This window comes from Pan paniscus, chromosome 21 (genome assembly GCF_029289425.2).
Source record: "Pan paniscus chromosome 21, NHGRI_mPanPan1-v2.0_pri, whole genome shotgun sequence".
NCBI lineage: Eukaryota > Metazoa > Chordata > Mammalia > Primates > Hominidae > Pan > Pan paniscus.
This window is the reverse complement of record NC_073270.2, coordinates 3,600,124-3,620,636: the sequence shown is the minus strand read 5'-3', so window position 1 is coordinate 3,620,636 and position 20,513 is coordinate 3,600,124. Positions and strand designations below refer to the sequence as shown.

General features: G+C 42.7%; 1 protein-coding gene across 1 annotated transcript in view; it reads right to left on the bottom strand.

The window, feature by feature from the left end:
• Positions 1-20,513, bottom strand: part of TMC2 (transmembrane channel like 2) — a 100,770-nt gene that overhangs the window by 17,446 nt on the left and 62,811 nt on the right. Inside the window, exons 11-15 of the mRNA XM_034947002.3 lie at positions 19,361-19,510; positions 18,377-18,505; positions 15,491-15,558; positions 14,382-14,621; positions 7,118-7,243 (exon numbers count right to left, since the gene is read on the bottom strand). Coding sequence (XP_034802893.2) covers positions 7,118-7,243; positions 14,382-14,621; positions 15,491-15,558; positions 18,377-18,505; positions 19,361-19,510 — 713 coding nt within the window. The remainder of the gene's footprint in view (positions 1-7,117; positions 7,244-14,381; positions 14,622-15,490; positions 15,559-18,376; positions 18,506-19,360; positions 19,511-20,513) is intronic.

Here is a 20,513-nt window from a genome sequence, read left to right as displayed (position 1 = left end):
CACTAGCAGACCTACTCTGTAAGAAATGCTAGAGGGAGCTCTTTAGGTTAAAACGAAAGGACACTAGACAGTAACTTGAATCTACATGAAGAAATAAAGAGCACTAGTAAAGGTAACTGCATGGGTTAACATGAAAGCTAGTATCAATGTAGTCTTTGTAGCTCTTTTTTCTCCTGTCTTAATTCAGTTGGCATAAAATGTATAAAGATGTAATTTGTATGGCAGAAACAACCTGAAGGAGAGTGGAGGGAATGGAGTTGTACAGGGACAAGGTTTTTGTATACTATTATAATTAAGTTGGTATTAATTCAAAGTAGTTTGTTATAAGATATTATAATCTCCAGGGCAATCACTAAGAAAATAACTAAAACAAAATATAGTTAGAGAAATGACATGGGAACTAAAATTATGTACTAAAATATTTATTTAACCCAAAAGAAAGCAGTAATAGAGGAATAAAATAACAAAAATACATAAGACATATAGAAAACAGCAGACATAAATGCTAACTTATTGGTAATTAAATGTAAATGAATCAAACACTCCATATAAAAAGCACAGATTGACAGAATGGATAAACACTATGCTTCAGCTATATGCTTTTCCAAAGAAGCACACTATATTTTATTTCATTTATTTATTTAGAGAGAAGGTCTCAGTCTGTCACCCAGGCTGGAATGCAGTGGTACAAACATGGTTCACTGCAGCCTCAACCTTTTCGGTTCAAGCAATCCTCCACCTTTGTCGCCTCCCAAGTAGCTGGAACTACAGGCATGTGCCACCACACTCAGTTAATTTTTAAAGTTTTTGTAGAGATGAGTCTTGCCATGTTGCCCAGGCTGATATCAAACTCCTGGGCTCAAGCAATCTTCCTGCCTCAGCCTCCCAAAGTGCTGGTATTACCAGCATGAGCCACCACACCCAGCCAAAAAATGCACACTTCAGATTTTTAAGGTAAAAGTAGATTGAAAGTAAAAGGATGGGAAACACATTAAGACAAAAATTGTTAGAGACAAATAGGATTATTTTGTAATTGTAAAAGGGTCATTTCATCAAGAAAATGTAATAAGTAAAAACATATATGCACCTAACAACACAGCCTTAAAACATACGAAGCAAAAACAGAATTTAAGGGAGAGATAATGGACAATCCAATAATAATAGCTGGAAATTCAATGCTTTGCTTTCAGTAATAGAAACAATTAGAAGGTCAACAAGAAAATAGTAGACTTGAACAACTCTAAAAGTTCTATCCAATGCAATCGACTCCTTTTCCTGAGCCTTGAATTTATCAAGGCTCAAGTTCAAGATTTATTGTCTTCTACAATCCTAATCCCTTCTTCTTCTAAATATTTTTTGGACTTATTATTTGTCATTATTTTTAAGTCTTACTGATTAGGTGTTTTAAGTTCAGTGTCAAAGCATATTTGAAAGTGGTTCCTTATTGTCTGCATTAGGGATCAGCAAACTTTTTCTGCAGAGGGCCAGGCAATAAATATTTTAGTCTTTCTAGACAATACATTCCTTATCACAACAAGTAAATTCTGTCTTTTTCTGTGAAAAACAGTCATAGATAATAAATAAATGAATGAGCATGAATGTGTTCCAATAAAACTTTATTTAACAGAATCAAGTGTGGTCTGGATTTAGCTTGTGGACTACAGTTTGATGACCCCTGGTCTACACCAAAGGAAAAAGATTCTGGCTTAGATAGCCATTATACAGGCTGTTTACTGCACAAAAGGCACCTGACTAAGGGGGTGACTGCTGGCTGAAATCTATCCATATTCTGTTTGTCAAATGTGCCCCTTGGCATGGGCCTACCTCTGTCTGAAGGAGTGGGCACCTTTAAAAAATTTGCACAAGGTACTATATGGGCTAGTGATGGCCCTAAATTCACCACCACCTTTTGAGGTCACTTTTTTTGTTGTTGTTGTTGTTGTTTTTACTTCTGTAAGAAATCAATAATTAGAAAAGTTACTCCACTTTCCTAATTATTGATTTCTTATACCTATGTTACAATGACTTACATTCCCTGGTTGTTTTCTTCTTTATTTCATGAATATACTTATCTCAACCCTCCAAAAAAGCAGCACTGTGCTTAACTGAAAACATTAAAAGCACTCCCCACCCTGTAAATGCAGGAAAAATACAAAAATATATTTTATCACCAAATATTAATTAACTTGTTTTTCCCATGGAAGTTACTAATTAATCCTACAGAGAAAAAAAGAGATCTAAGAATTAAATATAATATAACATTTTCATTGTTTACAAATGAGAAAATGACCTGGAGGATTCAAGAACTTTGGTTGAGTAAATATGATAAACAATACACTCATAGGGTGACTGTATTAGCCTGTTTTCTTTTTTTTTGAGATGGAGTCTCACTCTATCGCCCAGGCTGGAGTGCAGTGGCGCGATCTCGGCTCACTGCAAGCTCCGCCTCCCGGGTTCACGCCATTCTCCTGCCTCAGCCTTCCGAGTAGCTGGGACTACAGGCGCCCGCCACCACGCCCGGCTAATTTTTTGTGTTTTTAGTAGAGACGGGGTTTCACCGTGTTAGCCAGGATGGTCTCGATCTCCTGACCTCGTGATCTGCCCGCCTCGGCCTCCCAAAGTGCTGGGATTATAGGCATGAGCCACTGTGCCCGGCCTTATTAGCCTGTTTTCATACTGCTATAAAGAACTACCCAAGACTGGGTAATTTATAAAGGAAAGAGATTTAATTGACTCACAGTTCAGCATGGCTGGTGAGGCCTCAGGAAACTTACAGGTGGAAGGTGAAGGGGAAGCAAGGCACCTTCTTCACAAAGTGGCAGGAAGGAGAAGTGCCGAGCAAAGTGGGAAGAGCCCCTTATAAAACCATCAGATCTTGTGAGAACTCACTCACTATCACAAGAACGGCACGGGGGAACTGCCTCCATGAACCAATTACCTCCACTTGGCCCCGCCCTTGAAATGTGGGGATTATGGGGATTACAATTCAAGATGAAATGTGGATGGGGGCACAAAGCCTAACTATATCAGTGACTGAATACAAAATTTATATATAGAAAATAAATAACATTTACATAGAAAACAAAAACTAGTTAGAAAGTATGATGAAAGAGCTATCCTAATTTATCATAACAAAAAGATGAAATGCAGAGGAATACATTTAATAAGAAATGTGCATGAAATTTATGAAGAAAACTTAAAAATATTGAGAGACATAAATGAACAAATGATAAGGAATACAGCATTCTTGGATTAGAAAACTTAACAACATAGGTGTGCCAATTCTTTCTGATTTTTTTTTTTTTTTTTTTGAGACAGAGTCTCGCTCTTTTGCCCAGGCTGGAGTGCAGTGGCATGATCTTGGCTCACTGCAACCTCTGCCTCCTGGGTTCAAGCGATTCTCCTACCTCAGTCTCTCAAGTAGCTGGGATTACAGGCACACATCACCACAGCTGGCTTATTTTTGTATTTTTAGTAGACACGGGGTTTCACCATGCTGGCCAGGCTGGTCTCAAACTCCTGACCTCAGGTGATCTGCCCGCCTCGGCCTCCCAAAGTGTTGGGATTACAGGTGTGAGCCACCATGCTTGGCCTTCTTTCTGAATTCTAATAAAAATGATCACAGATTATTTTTGTTGTTGTTTTGGTGCTAGGCAGCCTGCCTCCGTGGAAAATCAAATAAAGAAAGAAAAGACTTCTTTTTCTGGTCTTGACTGAGGGACTTGTATTGGTCCAGCTCTCCAGAGAAAAACAACTGTAAATGCTGAGCAAAATTTACAAAACTGTAGTTTAAGACATGGAAGAGTGACAGGCAGACTAAAGGGACTTGATGCTTGAGAGAAGGGAAGCATGTGAGGTGAGCTCCACATTCCTCCAGGGTTTCTCCCTGAGAGTATTTTCCAATTTGTGACCCAGAAGCAGAGTCCAAGCAGAAAGTGGAAATCTTACAATGTGGAGAAGATGCAGGTCAGAGTTAATTACTGCCACAGTCTTTGAGACTTGAGGGGCAGAATCCCAGAGAAGAACAAATTGCAGATAAATAAGCCAAACTCTGTGTACAAATTGCCCTCAAATGATTGACCAATTCTTCAATTGCTTCAGGAAGCCCAGAAGAAAATGACACCAGAGAGGCTGAAGAGCAGAGCAGAGATTTCACAGTGGCTGTAGCAGTACTACTGGAGAAAAAGAATAAGCAAAAACTGAAGAACTGGGAAAAGAGAGAATGGGTTTCAAGCCCTGCCAAGGTGAAGGGTGGTGGAGGCCAAAAGAATGAGGGTCGTGATCAACTCAGTATACCACTGGAGGCTATATGAGTAAACAGCAAACTGTTCTCATGAATGCAGGATGTTGGCAAGCTGACAACTATGTTGGCACCCAGAAGGAATGCTGAGGGCAGTCACGCCCCAGGCACAGTGTTTCTTGTGGTTAGGCACATCTGAGGCCTGTTAGCAATGATGTGAACCCGTGATCAATCAAACAGCTGACCAATCGTTACCTCCTCCTCCCTGCTCTTTCTACCCAATAAATACGAAGGGCTGTAGAAGCTCAGGGCTGCAGAAGCTCAGGGCTGCCTTTGCTCACTAGAAGCAAGGAGTCCCCTGACCCGTTCTTTAAAACAAATCCTTTTTTTCTTTGTCTTCATTTCTGTGTTCATCCTCCTTCGTTCAGTCCCGTAGTAACTGTCACAGGAGGGAATTGGTAAACACTGTAGGCTTTCAGTTGAGACCCCTAAAAGACTGTGCTCAATAGTAAGGATCACATTGTAGGAGTAAGGTCAGTGTCTTGGAAATAGGGCAAAACTGAAATAAATCAGCCCTGAGAAAGCCCAAAGCTAGCAATAGCAAACTATTTTCCAAAGATGGCCACAATACTATGACTCCTGTCTTACATGTGCTTCTAGAATCTTGTCATTGCCTCATCAAAAGATGAGTCTATATTTCTTTCTCTTGAACCTGGGTATCCCTTTGTGATTGCTTCAATAGAGCACGGCAGGAATAAGTAAAGATGCCATGTATATCCACTGCATTCTCTTGGGATGCTTGCTCCTGAAACTCAGCCACCATACTATGAGGAAGCCCAAGCAGCTTGTGAGAAGGAAGTGAGGCCTCTAGTCCATAGCCCTTGTTGAGTTTCCAGCTGATGGCCAGTGCCAGTTGGCCAGTCATGTGAGTGACCATCTTGAAAGTGGGCCCTCCAGCCTCCAGCTGAGCTGACCCAGATGATGTTGAGTAGAGAGGAAAAGAATGATTCCTGCTAAGTCCTACCCAAATTGCAGATTCATTAATAAAATATTATTTTTCAGTTTGGGGGGTTGTTTCTTATGTAATAATAGATAGCTAAAACATCAAGTCTTGACAGGATTAAGTGATCTCCTAGTATTCCATTTGCCCTTCAGGAAAAAAAACCCATCCCTTTGGGGAAAGATAACATTATTCACAGCCTCTATAATTTTTCATCCACATGTCTGACATCTAGTAAAAATTACAAGCCATGATAAAAGTAGGGCTGATGATAAACAAGAGGAAAACAAATGACAACAAAAATACACCCAGGTGGTTCAGATATTGGAATATCAGACTGGGATTTTAAAAATAATTATAACCACTATGTTCAAGAAAATAGAAAGCTGGAGAATTTCACCAGAGAGTTGGAATTTATAAATAACAGTCAAAAGGAAATACAACCACTTTGGAGAGCAATTCTGTAAGATCTAAAAAGATCGAAGAACCACATGCTGATGACCCACGATTCTGCTTCTAGATGTCTACCTTAGAGCAACTCTCAGAATTGTGCAAGGAGATATATACAAAATGTTGGCTGGAGCGCAGTTTGCAATAGCCGAAAAGTGGAAACAGCCTAACTATCCCTATGCAGAGGAATGGATAAACTGTGGCTTATTCATGAGATGGAACATAGTAGAGCCTTCAAACATGTGCTCATGTATCCGCAGGGATAAATCCCCCAACATAATGTTGTTTGAGGAAAAGCATGTAATGTGAGTCATTCATGAAAAGGTTTAAAACTCCGGAAACAGTACGATACACACATGTGATTAAAAAGTACAAAATATGCATGGAAATAATTAAATCTAGTCTGTATAATAGTTACCTTTGGGGAGGGAGGAAGAAAGAAGGATTGGGTGGAGCTTGAAGTGCATCTGTAATGTTTTATTTCTATTACGAAGGAAGATAAACCTGAAGTAAATATTGCAAAATGTTAACATCTGTGGAATCTTGTGATAGTGTACATGGTTGTCTGTACTCATTTGTATGCGGGAATATTTCATAATTTTTAAAAAAGCATGCCAAAATAAGATTTTTTTAAATAAAGAAAAAATGCTAACATTTTTACTAGCGCATTTTTTGATGGCAACAATTCCAATCCAAGACTCTGGCTTCCTGCCTTTCTTCCCTAGTTCTTTCCTTGAGCATTTACTGTTTGCCTGCTATGCTCTAGGCATTAGGCTGGCACCGGGGATACAGAGATTTTCAAACTTGTTCTCTAATGGTTGTTGAGGGGGACAGTAATGAAGGAACCAGCTTGTTCCAGTGCATAAGCTGCTCCATCGAGTAGTGCTGTGGGCCCAGCCAGGATCAGGCCGAATCACCATTCAGCTTCCTGAGAGGCTCAGAGCCCACAGGTCTTTGATATTTCTAGTGAGCATTTTAGTGGGAGTTGTTGAAGATCCTGTCAGGGCTCACCCAAATTTTCAGTGTGCTCCAAAAGATTTGCACTTGCTGGTGCCCTCATCTCTGTTACCAGAAGCTTCCCTTCCCTCTTGGACCCCTCACTCACACCCCTTGAAGCCATTTTACCCATGAATGAGGCTGGGAGCTGGTCTATAAATGCCTCGGATCCTTTGCCCTTAGGGAGGGCTGAGTCTGAGGCACGCTGCCTCCCAGAATTCTCACAGTGATAAGCATGCATTTTCCTTTCCCTTCCTTGTCTGAAGTCCTCACCCCCTCCCTAATAAAATACTTACACTTGAGTCCTCGTCATGGAGTCTGCTTCTGGGGAGTGCAGACTAAGAAGGCAAGATGAAAAGGACCTGCCAAGGAAGTCTCAAATTCAAGGAGAAGTTTCCGTGGGGTGGAGCCATGGGTCCTGGCTAACTTACAACATCAGCAGGATGGCTGGGATGATCAGGCCTGGATTGGCGAGGAAAGCAAAGATCTTGCCCAGGAAGGTTGGGAAATCGTTTTCAATGGTCTCTTGGAGGACATCGTACATTCTGTTTTTCCCACTGGAAAAAGGAGAGGACACATTATAACATGCTGCCATGTGCCTGTGGCATTCACAGCTGTGTCCAAGGCCCCCCACCCAGGTCCAGGGCTGCTGCTTGCCACTCCTTTCCTGGAAGAACAAGAGCTCTGCTCCAAATGAACTGCAAGTAAAAAATTCCCCCTGAGGGGCTGCCATTCTGGCTAGGGTGACAGCTGGGTCGGCACACGGCTCACCGGCTTTCTATCCTAAGTAACTTACAACCTCTTAGCCTTCGCTGGTCTTTTGTGTCTGACACCTTCCTCAGCCAGAAAAAAATGGTTTTTCTCATGTATTCTAACTGGAGAAATGGTCTGTGTTTGTAGCTACCAGGCCAACATGGAACTTCCTTAGGGCCTGGGAAACAGTTCTGCAGAAGCTGATGTGCTGGACAACCTGAGTGTCTCTCAGAAATACCTAGAATTAACCTTCAGATTTTAAGTCTAGGAGATATTGGATCACCTAGGACAGGCTCCTGGACAGTTCACAACTGTAATTTTTATTTTCTTCAAATACCTAAGAACCATTATGCAGATTTACTTCTACAAATGCTGGCCCAGAGACTCCTGGATGCTGCTGGCTCTTGGTTGATAATTTTGGTGCCAAGAGGTGGAATACGGGGTTTGAAATTCCTGGTTTAAATCCTTGATCCCCCATTTATCACTGGTGAGACACGTGGACAATTATTCTCTCTCTCTCTGTCTTTTTTTTTTTTTTGATGGAGTCTCACTCTGTCACCCAGGCTGGAGTGCAGTGGCACAATTTCAGCTCACTGCAACCTCCACCCCCGGATTCAAGCAATTCTCCTGCCTCAGCCTGTCAAGTAACTGGGATTACAGGTGAGCGCCACCACGCCTGCCTAATTTTTTGTATTTTTAGTAGAGATGGTGTTTCACCATGTTGGCCAGGCTGCTCTCGAACTTCTGACCTCAAATGATCCGCCCACCTCAGCCTCCCAAAGTGCTGGGATTACAGGCGTGAACCACTGTGCCTGGCCTGACAATTATTCTCTTTCTGCTTGTATTCATATCATGCCCTGGTTCTCCCCACGAAAGCTGTGCTGTCTGATGTGGCTATTAAAAATAAAAATTAAGATGAAGTCAAATTTGAAATTCAGTTTCTTAGTTACACATTTCAAGTGGTTAATAGTCATATGATTAGTAGCTGCTGTGTTAGAAATGCAGATGTGGAATGTTTTCATCATTATAGTAAGTTCTATTGGATGTTCAATATCTGCAGAAGTTCAATACCTTTGGGCAAGGTATTGAAAATTTCTCTGCCCCAGTTTCCCCATCTGTATAATGTAGTATAATAATACTATAGTATAATATGGTATTTTAAGTATAATAATTGTATTTATCTCAGAAGATTCTTTAGAGGATATAGATGAGAATTGATAGAAAACATTGAGTATGGTGCTGTTAAGTTATAAGCGCCCTTCAAAATTTTGCAGCTAAACATTTTCTGTGTAAAGTATAGATGAGAAGTTCACCGACAATGGCTCATGGACAAATTCAGCTTGTTACCTGTTTTCTTTTTCTTTCTTTTCTTTTCTTTCTTTCCTTTTTTTTTTTGAGACAGAGTCTCTCTCTGTCGTCCAGGCTGGAGTGCAGTGGTGCAATCTCAGCTCACTGCAACCTCTGCCTCTGGGTTTCAAGCAATTCTCCTGTCTCAGCCTCCAGAGTTTACACACAATGCCTGGTGGATTACAGGCAGGCACCACTACGCCCAGCTAATTTTTGTATTTTTAGTAGAGACAGGGTTTCGCCATGTTGGCCAGGCTGGTCTTGAACTCCTGACCTCAGGTGATCCACCTGCTTCAGCTTCCCAAAGTACTGGGATTACAGGTGTGAGCCACTGCGCCTAGTCTGTCACCTGTTTTCATATGGTCTGTGAGCTAAGAATCATTTTTACATTTTTAAGTAGTTGAAAGCAAGTCAAAACAGGAATACTATTTTGTGACATGTAAAAATTGAAGTATAAAATTAAAATTTTAGTGTCTAAATAAAGTATTATTGGAACACAGCCATGCTCACTCATTTTTTGTGCTATAATGACAGGGAAGAGCAGTTGTGTCAGAGACCATTTGTGGCCATCTCATTGCTTACAACTGTTGCCCAGCACACCACAAATTGCAATGACGCAGCTATAACATGATGGCATTTCAAGTGCCAGGCACATCACTGTATCACAATGTTTCATTTATTATTATTATTTTTTTATTTCCAGTGCATACCCACCATGTACAAATGAGAAAAGTTAAGTTTACGTGTTAGGCTTTTATGTGACAGTTGAATGTAGATTATTTTGTCGTTGAATTAGATGGTGTATCAGATTCCAGTGCCTGCTGTTTGTCACGCTGGTGGCTTAAAACAATACAAATTTAATATCTTACAGTTCTGGAGGCCAGAAGTCTGAAAGGGATTCACTGGGTTGAAACTAACCTGGGGCAGGCATAGGATAACAGTTATAAACTTTCCAATACCAAAAAGGAGAAAATGGAAGGAAGAAAGAATCACCAACCTCAAGCAATTTTGAAATCCAATCAGCCAAGCTCCATTAGGGGTTTTATTTTTTATTTTTTATTTTTTGAGACAGAGTCTTGCTCTGTTGCCCAGTCTGGAGTGCAGTGGCATGATTTCGGCTCACTGCAACCTCTGCCTCCCGGGTTCAAGTGATTCTCCTGCCTCAGCCTTGCGAGTAGCTGGAATTATAGGCACTTGCCACCACGCCTGGCTAGTTTTTGTATTTTTAGTAGAGATGGGGTTTCTCCATGTTCAAAACCAACAGCACAGAATCTTTAAATCTCTGCCTGCTTCTATGGTCACATCACCTTCTATTTTTCTGTAGTCAAATCTCCCTCCCTCTCCTTCCTTTTTTTTTTTTTTTTTTTTTTGTTGTTGTTGAGATGAAGTCTCACCCTGTTGCCCAGTCTGGAGTGTAGTGGCATGATCTTGGCTCACTGCAACCTCCACCTCCTGGGTTCAAGCGATTCTCCTGCCTCAGCCTCCCGAGTAGCTGGGATTACAGGCACGCACCACCACACCTGGCTAATTTTTTGTATCTTTAGTAGAAACGGGGTTTCACCATGTTGGCCAGGCTGGTCTTGAACTCCTGATCTCGTGATCTGCCCGCCTCAGCCTCCCAAAGTGGTGGGATTACAGGCGTGAGCCACTGCACCCGGCCTCCCTCCTTCTTATAAGAACACTTGTGACTTAGGGCCCACCTGGCTAATCCATGATGATATCCCCATCTCAAGATTCTAGGAACTAGAAAATGACTTATTTACTCTCAAAAATAAAATGGTGGGACAGGCATAGGATAAAAGTTGTAAACACTCCATTACCAAAAGGGAGAAAATGGAAGGAAGAAAGGAATCACCAGTTCCAAGCAATTTTGAAATCCAATCAGCCAAGCTCCATTAAGTTTTAAAGTCCTGAGAATAATCCTCTGGGCTCCAGACTCTGCCCTACTGTGCCCATAGCTTTGCCCTTGTGGGTTCACAGTTCTGCCCTTGGAAGAACCCTTCCTTCTTGAAGGATAGCACATGTTTCAGCTGAGTAAATTTTGTCAGTCTGTTTCCCGCCACAGAATTCTGGGAGGCCAATGATCTGCCTTTATTTTGTCTTCTTTCTGTTTCTTTCAGTCCAAGTTGGTAATGTTTCCGCTGATATGATATTCTCAAAAACCGTGTGAGTTTTTCATGTATGTCATGAGAATGTACTCTGTTAAAGAAGAGAGTCCCACATGATCTTTTCTGGATAATCCTATTTCCCACATGATCTTTTCTGGATAATCCTATTTCCCACATGATCTTTTCTGGATAATCCTATTTCCCACATGATCTTTTCTGGATAATCCTATTTCCCACATGATCTTTTCTGGATAATCCTATTTCCCACATGATCTTTTCTGGATAATCCTATTTCCCACATGATCTTTTCTGGATAATCCTATTTCTATTCCTGACTTCCGATGTGATGGTTGAGGCGATGCCTTAGTCACATGATTAGTCAAGAGTTTTCTGTGTGAATGATATTCAGACCTTTTGATCTTTCAGAAACACTAGCAAAAGGTTATCCAGACTCACTCTTGGCTTTCTTTTTACAGCACATTCTCATGACAGTGAATCTAGTTTTAGCATATTTTGCAATCTAGATAAAGCTGAGAATTTCCAGAATCATCAAATCCTGGTACTTTCTTGTTTATCAGTTACTTACTCAACATACCTCTTTCCTTGCACATTTTCTATAAGTAGCATGAAGAAACCAGGCTGTACCTTCAATACTTTGCTTGGGAATCTCTTCAGCTAAATACCCAAGTTCTGTTCTTTTCTTCTCTTCTCTTTTTTTCTTTTTTGAAGCAGAGCCTTGCTATGTTGCCCAGGCTGGAGTGCAGTGGTGCAGTCATGGCTTATTGCAACTTCCACCTCCTTGGATCAAGCAATCCTCCCACCTCAGCCTCCCAAGTAGCTGGGACTACAGGCACGTACCACCATGCCTGGCTAGCCAAGTTCCTTTCTTATAAGTTCAGCTTTCCATACAACTGTAGGAGATGGTTCTTATCATAGTATAATTGTCCCTGCTGACCTCCTACCCAGTGACAGATGGGAAGCTGAGAAAACGGGTGCTGGCATTTGCACCCAGGGCCCAGCCCTCCAAACCTTGCTTAGGAAGAAGCCAACAGAGGCTTCTTCCATTCGGTTCTCCTTTCAGCCTGGCATCTTAAGCCATCTGCACTTCAGCACATTCCTTCTGTTCTAGACTGATCCCCTCCTTCTGTGTGAACACTGTTTTCCAGATCACACCCTGCTGGAACACTCCTGCTAACATCCCTGGGCTCCAACCATCACAGGCCTTTATCTAGTAAAGTCCTTTATGAACTGAGAAAGACCAGATCAGCATTTCTCAAAGCGTGTTTGTGCGGGACATGAGTGACTTTATTTTACATGCTAATCTGCCTTGTAACTTCTAACTAACCCTGAGTCTGAGTGCCTCCCACATGTCTAGCAGATGTATTACTCTTTATGTAGGAACTCTTGTTCCTACATAAAGTTTCCTCCAAAACAACCCTTGATGCTGCTGCAGAAATCACAGGCTGTGATGTTCAGAGCCACCTATACATTCCTTCCAGAGCACGCATACTTTCCCCAAGATATAAGCCCTGGGCCTGGGGGATTGAGGTGTGGAGATCTACCTGTCTCACGGCTGCTTGTGACCATGCATCTGACTGTAAGTTACCCCTAATAAATCACCCAAAGCTGACAAACTGCATTTGTCTCCTTCCTCCTTTGGATTCTAGGCTCTTTGGGCATTTAGGGGCTGTTTTGCATATACGACCCTTTTACAGAACAGGGTTTCTCCTCATTGGCAGGCAGGGTTGGGACTAGAGTGAGGCGGGTGAGGCCCTGAGTGCACAATTTAAGGAAGTAATGCCCTCAGGGTCGCTCATGTGCAGTGTAGGGCGTCACTCACCTGCCTCACCCTATTTCCAGCCCTGGATGAGTGATCCATGCAGAAAGGGTTCTGTGGTCAATAAGGACGGAGACACTAGCTTACAGGTGTTACCTCATTGCATGATTCTTCAGAGCCTTTAACAAAGGAGTGTGCATTGAGCATTTCTAAGTGAGATAATGGCAGACAGAAGCTGCAGTACGTCCTAAACTGCTTTAACCACAGAACCTCTCTTTATGGAGTTGGCAGAGGGCTTTGTTTTCAGAAGGTGATGCATTTGGAAAGAGAACAGTAGATGCACATTATCTCTTGATCTACCTCCTTACATAATTATTTGTCTTTTTATACAATATCTAGTCTCCCAACTAGCTTGACTTATGTATTGAACCCCCAGGCCAATGCTCTGGAGAGCAGAGAGCTCAGTTGAGGTCTGTCAAGAGTCCACTGCAGCTGCTTCACATTTAAATGGCACGTGTAAGTGTATGGTAATTCATCCTCAGAATATCCACCATTACTTATCCTATGGTAAAGTAATCCCAGGTAGTAAGTTATCCATGTGTTAAAAGGGTAGAACTGTGCTGTCGAATATGGTAGCCGTTAGCCATGTGTGGTTATTTTAATTGAAATTAAGAACGAAATCCTGTCATTTGCAGCAACATGGATGGAACAGGAAGTCATTATGTTAAGTGAAATAAGCCAGGCACAGAAAGACAAATATTGCATTTTCTTACTCACATGTGGGAGCTAAAAAAGTGGATCTCATGGAGGTAGAGAGTAGAATGAGGTGATCAGAGGTTGGGAAGGATAGAGAGGAGTGGGGATGAAGTACGGTTGGTTAACTGGTACAAATATACAGTTAGATAGAGGGAAGAAGTCCCAGTGTTCCATAGCACAGCAGGGAGATGACAGTTAACAATAATTCATTGTATAATTTCAAAGTTCCCAACACAAAGAAAAGATAAATGTTTAGGCCAGGCACGGTGGCTCACGCCTGTAATCATAACACTTTGGGAGGCCGAGGCAAGTGGATTGTTTGAGGCCAGGAGTTCAAGACCAGCCTGGGCAACATGGCAAAACCCCGTCTCTACTAAAAATACAAAAATTAGTTGGGCATTGTGGTGCATGCCTGTAGTCCCAGCTACTTGGGAGGCGGAGGCATGAGAATCGCTTGAACCCGGCAGGCAGAGGTTGCAGTAAGCTGAGATGGCACCACTGCACTCCAGCCTGGGTGACAGAGTGAGACTCTGTCTAAAAAAAATAAAAAATAAATGTTTGATGTGATGGATATCCCAGTTACCCTGATTTGATCATTATATATTGTATACATGTATCCAAATATCACATGTACCCCCAAATATGTACAACTATCAGTTAAAAATTAATAAATAAATGAGAAAAATACATGAGAAATTAATTTTCTCAGTTCCTCATTTCAAGCACTCAACGGCCACAGGTGGCTGGTGGCTACTGAAATGAACAGCGCAGACACAGAACGACCTAACATTTCCATCCTGGCAGAAAACCCTCTTAAATGGCATCGGTGATTCACCCAAAGTTCCATGGCCTTTTACAGGCTGGCATGAAACCAGAACTGGAATTCTGGGCCAAGGCCCTCTGAGCAGACTGCCTCGGGAGGGGAGGTGCTCCCGGGCAACTGAGACTCTGCACCTGAACGGCCCGCAGTCAAAGGAGGGTGGGAGGGACATGATGGTGTAGGCCACCGGCAGGAGGCTGAGGAAGAGCACCAGCAGCAGGAGGCCCATGTAGAAGTTGTTGGATCGGGAGGCTTTGAACACGCGTTCATGGGGTACGTTGCTGCTCATCACCGCCCAGCACTGGAAGTACATGGAGGTCAGCAGGCGCAGCACATTAATGCCCACCAGGCCTGGAGCATAGAAGGAGCCCATCCTGGAATGGCAGAAACCAAACACCTGGTTGGCTGGACAGCAGGGAAGGCGAGGGAAGGGTGATAGAAGGAAATGGGACGGATGGGTTAGGGGCATGAGGCCGAGCTGCTTTCCTGGCAAGTCCCCAGGTAAGGGGCCTCCCATTTAACCAGAATATCGATCATCAAGCCAGAACCATGTAGTCCTCAGGAGAGGGAGGCACTCCGAGCATTCCTGGCTTAAGCTCTGGCCAAGATTTTACCACTGACTCGCCCCCAGGCATCTAGCAAATTATACGGTCTTCTGCCTCTTTCTCCTCAGTTTCCATAAAACAGCATTGCTGCTCAGAAGAGTATTTGAAGTCCTTCAATTGAGAGAATTGGACAGTGGCTTGCAGCGAGCCCTTGGCACCTTGAAAGTCTTTGGCTGAAGTTATGTACCTCCTTGAACTCCCTTTTCAGAAGAGGGAGTTCCATAGTTCATTTACCTTCCACCTTCTCTTCCTTCTTTTCTCCCTCCCTCCTTCTTTATTTTCCTTTCCTCCTCTTTTCCTCCTCTCTTCTTTACTCCTTCCTTTTCCCTTTCCTTTGTCTTTCTTCCTTCTTCCCTTTTTCTTCCCTCTTCTCCTTCTCTCCTGCCTTCCTTCCTTTTCCTTTTCTCCCCCACCACCCCCTCTCCCTTTCTCTCTACTTCTATGGTAGCACATGGGTGGGCCAGCAACTGTCCTGCTTCTCATCTAGTCCTGCTCTTGATTTTTCATGTGAAAGAGGGGAGTTCAGAGAGGCAAGATGACTTATCTAGCCTCTTCCAACTAGTTAAGTTGCAAAGTCTGGGATTCCAGTTTTTTGACTCCTTGGATGAGGCGATCACCAGATGAAATGGATAACTCACCAGATCATTCCTTGGTTGAAGATCAAACCCAGCACATTTCCACTAATATCAAACTCAGCATATGAAGGCTAGAGAGGGAGGGAGGGAGAGAGAGAGAGAGAGAGAAAGAAAAAAAGCACGTTTGGTGAATTCAGCCAAACCCTACTACCAACCAACTGGCCAAGCCAAGGCCATTCCATCCCAAAGAGCCTGCTCTGGTAACTAGAGAAGAACCTTAGATTTAGCGTTCTATTTCTTTAATATGTTTTCAACTTTTAAACGAAAAATTTGACATTCTCAAAGCTGAAACTTTAAAAATGCCTATTTCAGTAAACAAAAAAATGACAGTTTCTATCTTTCAGGACTTGCAGGCTGACAGCGTGTTCTTGGGAAGACCCTTGCCTCTAAGAGAACATTTTATCAACGTTTTAATCAGAAACATACCTTGAAATTATAATCAAGGAGAAATCTAATAAATAATGAAATGCAAATAATTAAATGAGGAGTCAAAAGAAAAGAAAGCTTCAAAACAAACAAAAACCAAATCATCCTTCCAACTCTTCTTTCTCCTTCTCTTCTTCCTCCAGTCTGAGAGCAGTTCATGGAAAGGAAAGCGCCCAGCTTGGTTCATATTTTCAGCCTACCTCATTTGCAGTTTTCGTGATTTGTCCGAATATTTGAAAGAACATAAAATCTGTGAGCACTGAGGATATGGGGGTCCTCATGAAGCATGCTAAAGCCCACATCCCAATTTGTCTTCCAGAAATGGAGATAAAGGGAAATGAGAACACAAGAAGGAGAGATGAGAAGTTAGGAAAGAGACAAAGGAAGGGCCAGCATGCATGGATGGAAGAAGGAAACATGCATACATTAAGTCCACGGGGTGAAGTCTTGGATGTTTATTTATTGAGACGGAGTCTCGCTCTGTTGCCCAGGCTGGAGTGCAGTGGCACAATCTCAGCTCACTGCAACCTCTGCCTCCTGGTTCAAGTGATTCTCCTGCCTCAGCCTCCCAAGTAGCTGGGATTACAGGTGTGCAGCACCATGCCCAGCTAATTCTTGTATTTTTAGTAGAGATGGAGTTTCACCATGCTGGCCAGGATGGTCTTGAATTCCTGACCTCAAGTGATCCACCCACCTCAGCCTCCCAAAGTGCTGGGACTACAATGTGAGCCACTGCACCCCCACCCAAAATTTAAATTTTAATATTTTAAAATGTTAAAAAAAAAACATATCTACTGGGTTTCATGTCCTACTTAGACAAATCTTCCTCACTCCAAGATTCTAAGTTTGTACATGCTTTCTTTTAGAAATTTATATTTTCATTTTTTTGATGTTTAAGACTTTGATGCACCTAAAATTATTCTAGATGAAATGAATGAGGGATATAATCCCCCACATTTTTATATAATTTATATATATTTTAATATAATCCTTTCCCCCCAGTGTGTTTGAAAGTCTCCCTTTATCATAAACTAAAGACCCATGTAGACAGTATCTATTTCTGGACTTTCTATTCTGTTCCATTGACATGTTGGTCTATTTTCTAGTACCAGTTTTAGTTATTATAGCTTTATCATATGTTTTAGTATTATGGTAAGTCTAGTTCCTTTTATTCATCTTTTTATTTTTTCTTTATATATTTTTTGAGACAGGGCCTCACTCTGTCGCCTAGGCAGGAATGCAGTGGTGTGATCAAGGGATCAAGGGATCCTCCTGCCTTAGCCTCCTGAGTAGCTGGGATTACAGGCATGCACCACCACACCCAGCTAATTTTTTATTTTTTGTAGAGATAGGGTCTTGCTAAATTGCCCAGGCTGATCTTGAACTCCTGGACTCAAGCAATTCTCCTAATTTGGCCTCCCAAAGTGCTAGGATTACAGGTGTGAGCCACCATACCTGGCCTTATTCTTCTTTTTAAATATTTTTTCTGGATATTCTCACATGCTTATTTTTCAAATGAACTTTAGTATTATTTGGAAACCGTGGTGATCTTACAAACAAATTTAAGAACAATGACCTCTTAGTAATATTGTGTCTTTCTATCAAAGATGTCATCCTCTTTGAGCACAAAGTTCTTTCATCTTCGTTCTCAGACAAGATTATGAAGCTTTCCTGGCTGCCGAGGAGCTCAGCAGACTTGTTTAAAACTGAGACTGGTGACTGAACGAAAAAAAAATGTGACAGAAACCTGTACTGGGGCCCTTACCTGGGCCAGGCCAGGATGAGGGATACATAGGTCAACATCCTACGGAGCCTCTCACCAGGAGCTCAGGTAAGAGGTAGGTACCTTACATGCACACCAGTGACTGCAGGCTGGGCCAGTGAGGTGTTGTGGAAGAGACATGTACAGCACAGGTGCCTGAGCCAGAGGTTCTGCCAGAGCATAGAAGGACACTACAGAGAGGAAATGACACACATTTACCAGGTAGATGGGGAAGAGGGCTATAAGGGAATACAAGTCAAAGGAGGTTTCTCAAAGCATCATCCAGAAGACAGGACCAATGGTTATTGTGTTCTTGGTGTGTTCCAGGACTTCCTGAAATATTCGCCTCCACTGTCAGATTTCAGCCCCCATAATGAGAGTTGAGGCTGCTCAGGTGCAATTCCCTATCAACCATCGGCTCAGTACTGGAGTGTGTGGTCCACTTTCCCCTAGGCCAAATGCCTCCATTTCCTAGAATAGAAGGTCACATTGTTCATTACACTGGGAAAAAGCAGTTTCCCTTATGAAGGCAAATAGGACCCTTAAAGGAAATACAAATTAAACACTTTACTACTCTACAGAGCAGAGACCGTCATTAAGCTTCCAAAGAAATGAAATGCCCAAGAATGCATCTGGCTATAAGTATCAAAGAAGATAGTTGAAATTCCTTTGTGCGGAATGTCCATGAAGTGGTGACCTACAAACCCAGCCTCCAAGTCCCAGCACCAGCAGTAGTTCATGAACCGCACAAAACAAGCTCGTAGGAAGTCCCCCAGCAGGATGGTGATGTACGTTACCAGCACGTCGGACACCGTCAGCCTCATGAATTCCTGCAGAGGAACACAGGAAGAGGGGGTGGTTGCAGACCTTGCCCACTTCTCCCACCCTCCCTGAGAGTTTGTTGAGAGTCTAATAAACTCTCCCCCACCCACCTGACTTTGTCTCTGTGACCCTCTGATTCTTTGTGTGTGAAGAGAGGCGACTCCTGGCCCTGGAAAATGCTTAATTTAGGTCCCAGCTCCACATTACCAATTGTATGGCTTTGGAATAATCTCTGAACCTCTTGAAGTTGATATTGATATCAATCTCAAAAGGCTATTGTGAAACTTAGTAATTATGTATGCAAATGCAAATTGCCTGGTAAATTGACTATGCCCAATGCATCGTGGTCATCATCACTAGGACCCGAAGGCCTTGCTTCCCCACTTATTCTGAAGTGCCAGCTGCCCCCACTAAGACCAAATGTGACCGTCAGTCACTGGAGATAATGCCTAGCTTTTTTCATCTTCTGCTAGTCAGATTTTTCTTTTTCTTTTCTTTTTTTTTTTGATATATAGAGAAAATAAAACAGGTTTTGCACAGAGGCACATAGAAGAAGGACCAAAAACTGAAGGACAAAGCTTTCTCTGCATTTGTAGAATAGACATAATTTACTATGTTTTTGGAAAAATTGAAAATATCTACCAGACACCAATCACAACCTTTGAGACACCAAAGAGATTTGGAGTTCCCAGGGGTCACAGGATCTGCTTTGGTCATTTTATTTCCTCCTAGATGATCATGAAATGTTTGCTGGATGAACAGCTGGTAAGTTTTCAGGGTTATTCCTCAAATGGAAACATCAAGGAGGGAATAACAAAGAACTGAGAACAGGGGTCACCTTTTCAGAGAGTGTAACTACTCACAATGCCCACAGCTGTCTCCCAGCAAGAACCCCGGGGCACATCTGCAGGGTGCAGGGGTGGTCGGGGGACACTCTCGTTCCAACCAGAAGAGTTGTAATAGTTAAACAGAGTCCAGTGAGTGATGTTCTTTATTGTCTCTTCATTAGCAAGCTAGAACAGAAGATGGAGGTGTGGGGTAGGAAGGAGCTAGGGATGGTCCAACTGTTTCCATAAGAACAGTGAAAGCTAGCAAATGCCACAACCCTACCATCTAGCTTCTGCTCTCCCCTGGACAGAGTCCTTCCAAAATTCCCTTCTCAGGCTTTCAATATGTACAGGAGAGGCTGTAGTTCTTGGGTCTTTCCTATGAAGTTATCTTCTACTCTAAGTCAGCATTCATCCGTCCGTCTGTCCATCCATCCACTTGTCTATTCATCCATCCATCCATCCATCCACCCACCCACCCACCCACCCACCCATCCATCCACCCACCCACCCACCCACCCATCCATCCATCCATCCATCCATCCATCCAAGCATTCAGCCATCCATTTGCATCTATCCAGTCATTCATTATTCTCTTGAAAATAATTTATTCAGGGCTTCTTCTGTGCATATAAAGTAGTGGTGATACAGGAGTGACCAAGAGAGATGGAGCTTCGCTCAGAAAGATTAGAGTCTAGTAAATGACGGAGATGAACTGGCAATTACAGAACAGACTGATACGAGCTGTGAGAAATTCTCTCTGGGAAAAGGAGCATCCACATCACACAATGGGGGCCACAGAAGACTTCCGGGAGGCAGTGACAGCTGGGCCAAAACCTCAAGAAGGATTAGTCAACTAGTCAAACATGAGGAGAGGGGTGGAGAGAGAGGCAAGATAGAATTTTGCCCTGTGGCAGAAATGTGAGGCTCAGGAGGGTAGAGCAGTCTCCTGGGTAGGAGGGAAGCCAGAGATGAGTGGGGAGGAGAGGTTAGGGCCAGATTCAGTCACTTCCATGCTTAGAACAGTTTCCTGTTAGCATCAGGAAAAAGTTCCTACAGCTCAATAATAAGGAGGGAAGGGGTGGAGAAGAGGGGCATCAGCATCATCGGGCCCTCCTTTGCTCTAAATTTTTCACTCTTCTGCTCCACTCCAGTTCCCTGTTGACCCAGCTGTTCCCTCTGCCTTTTC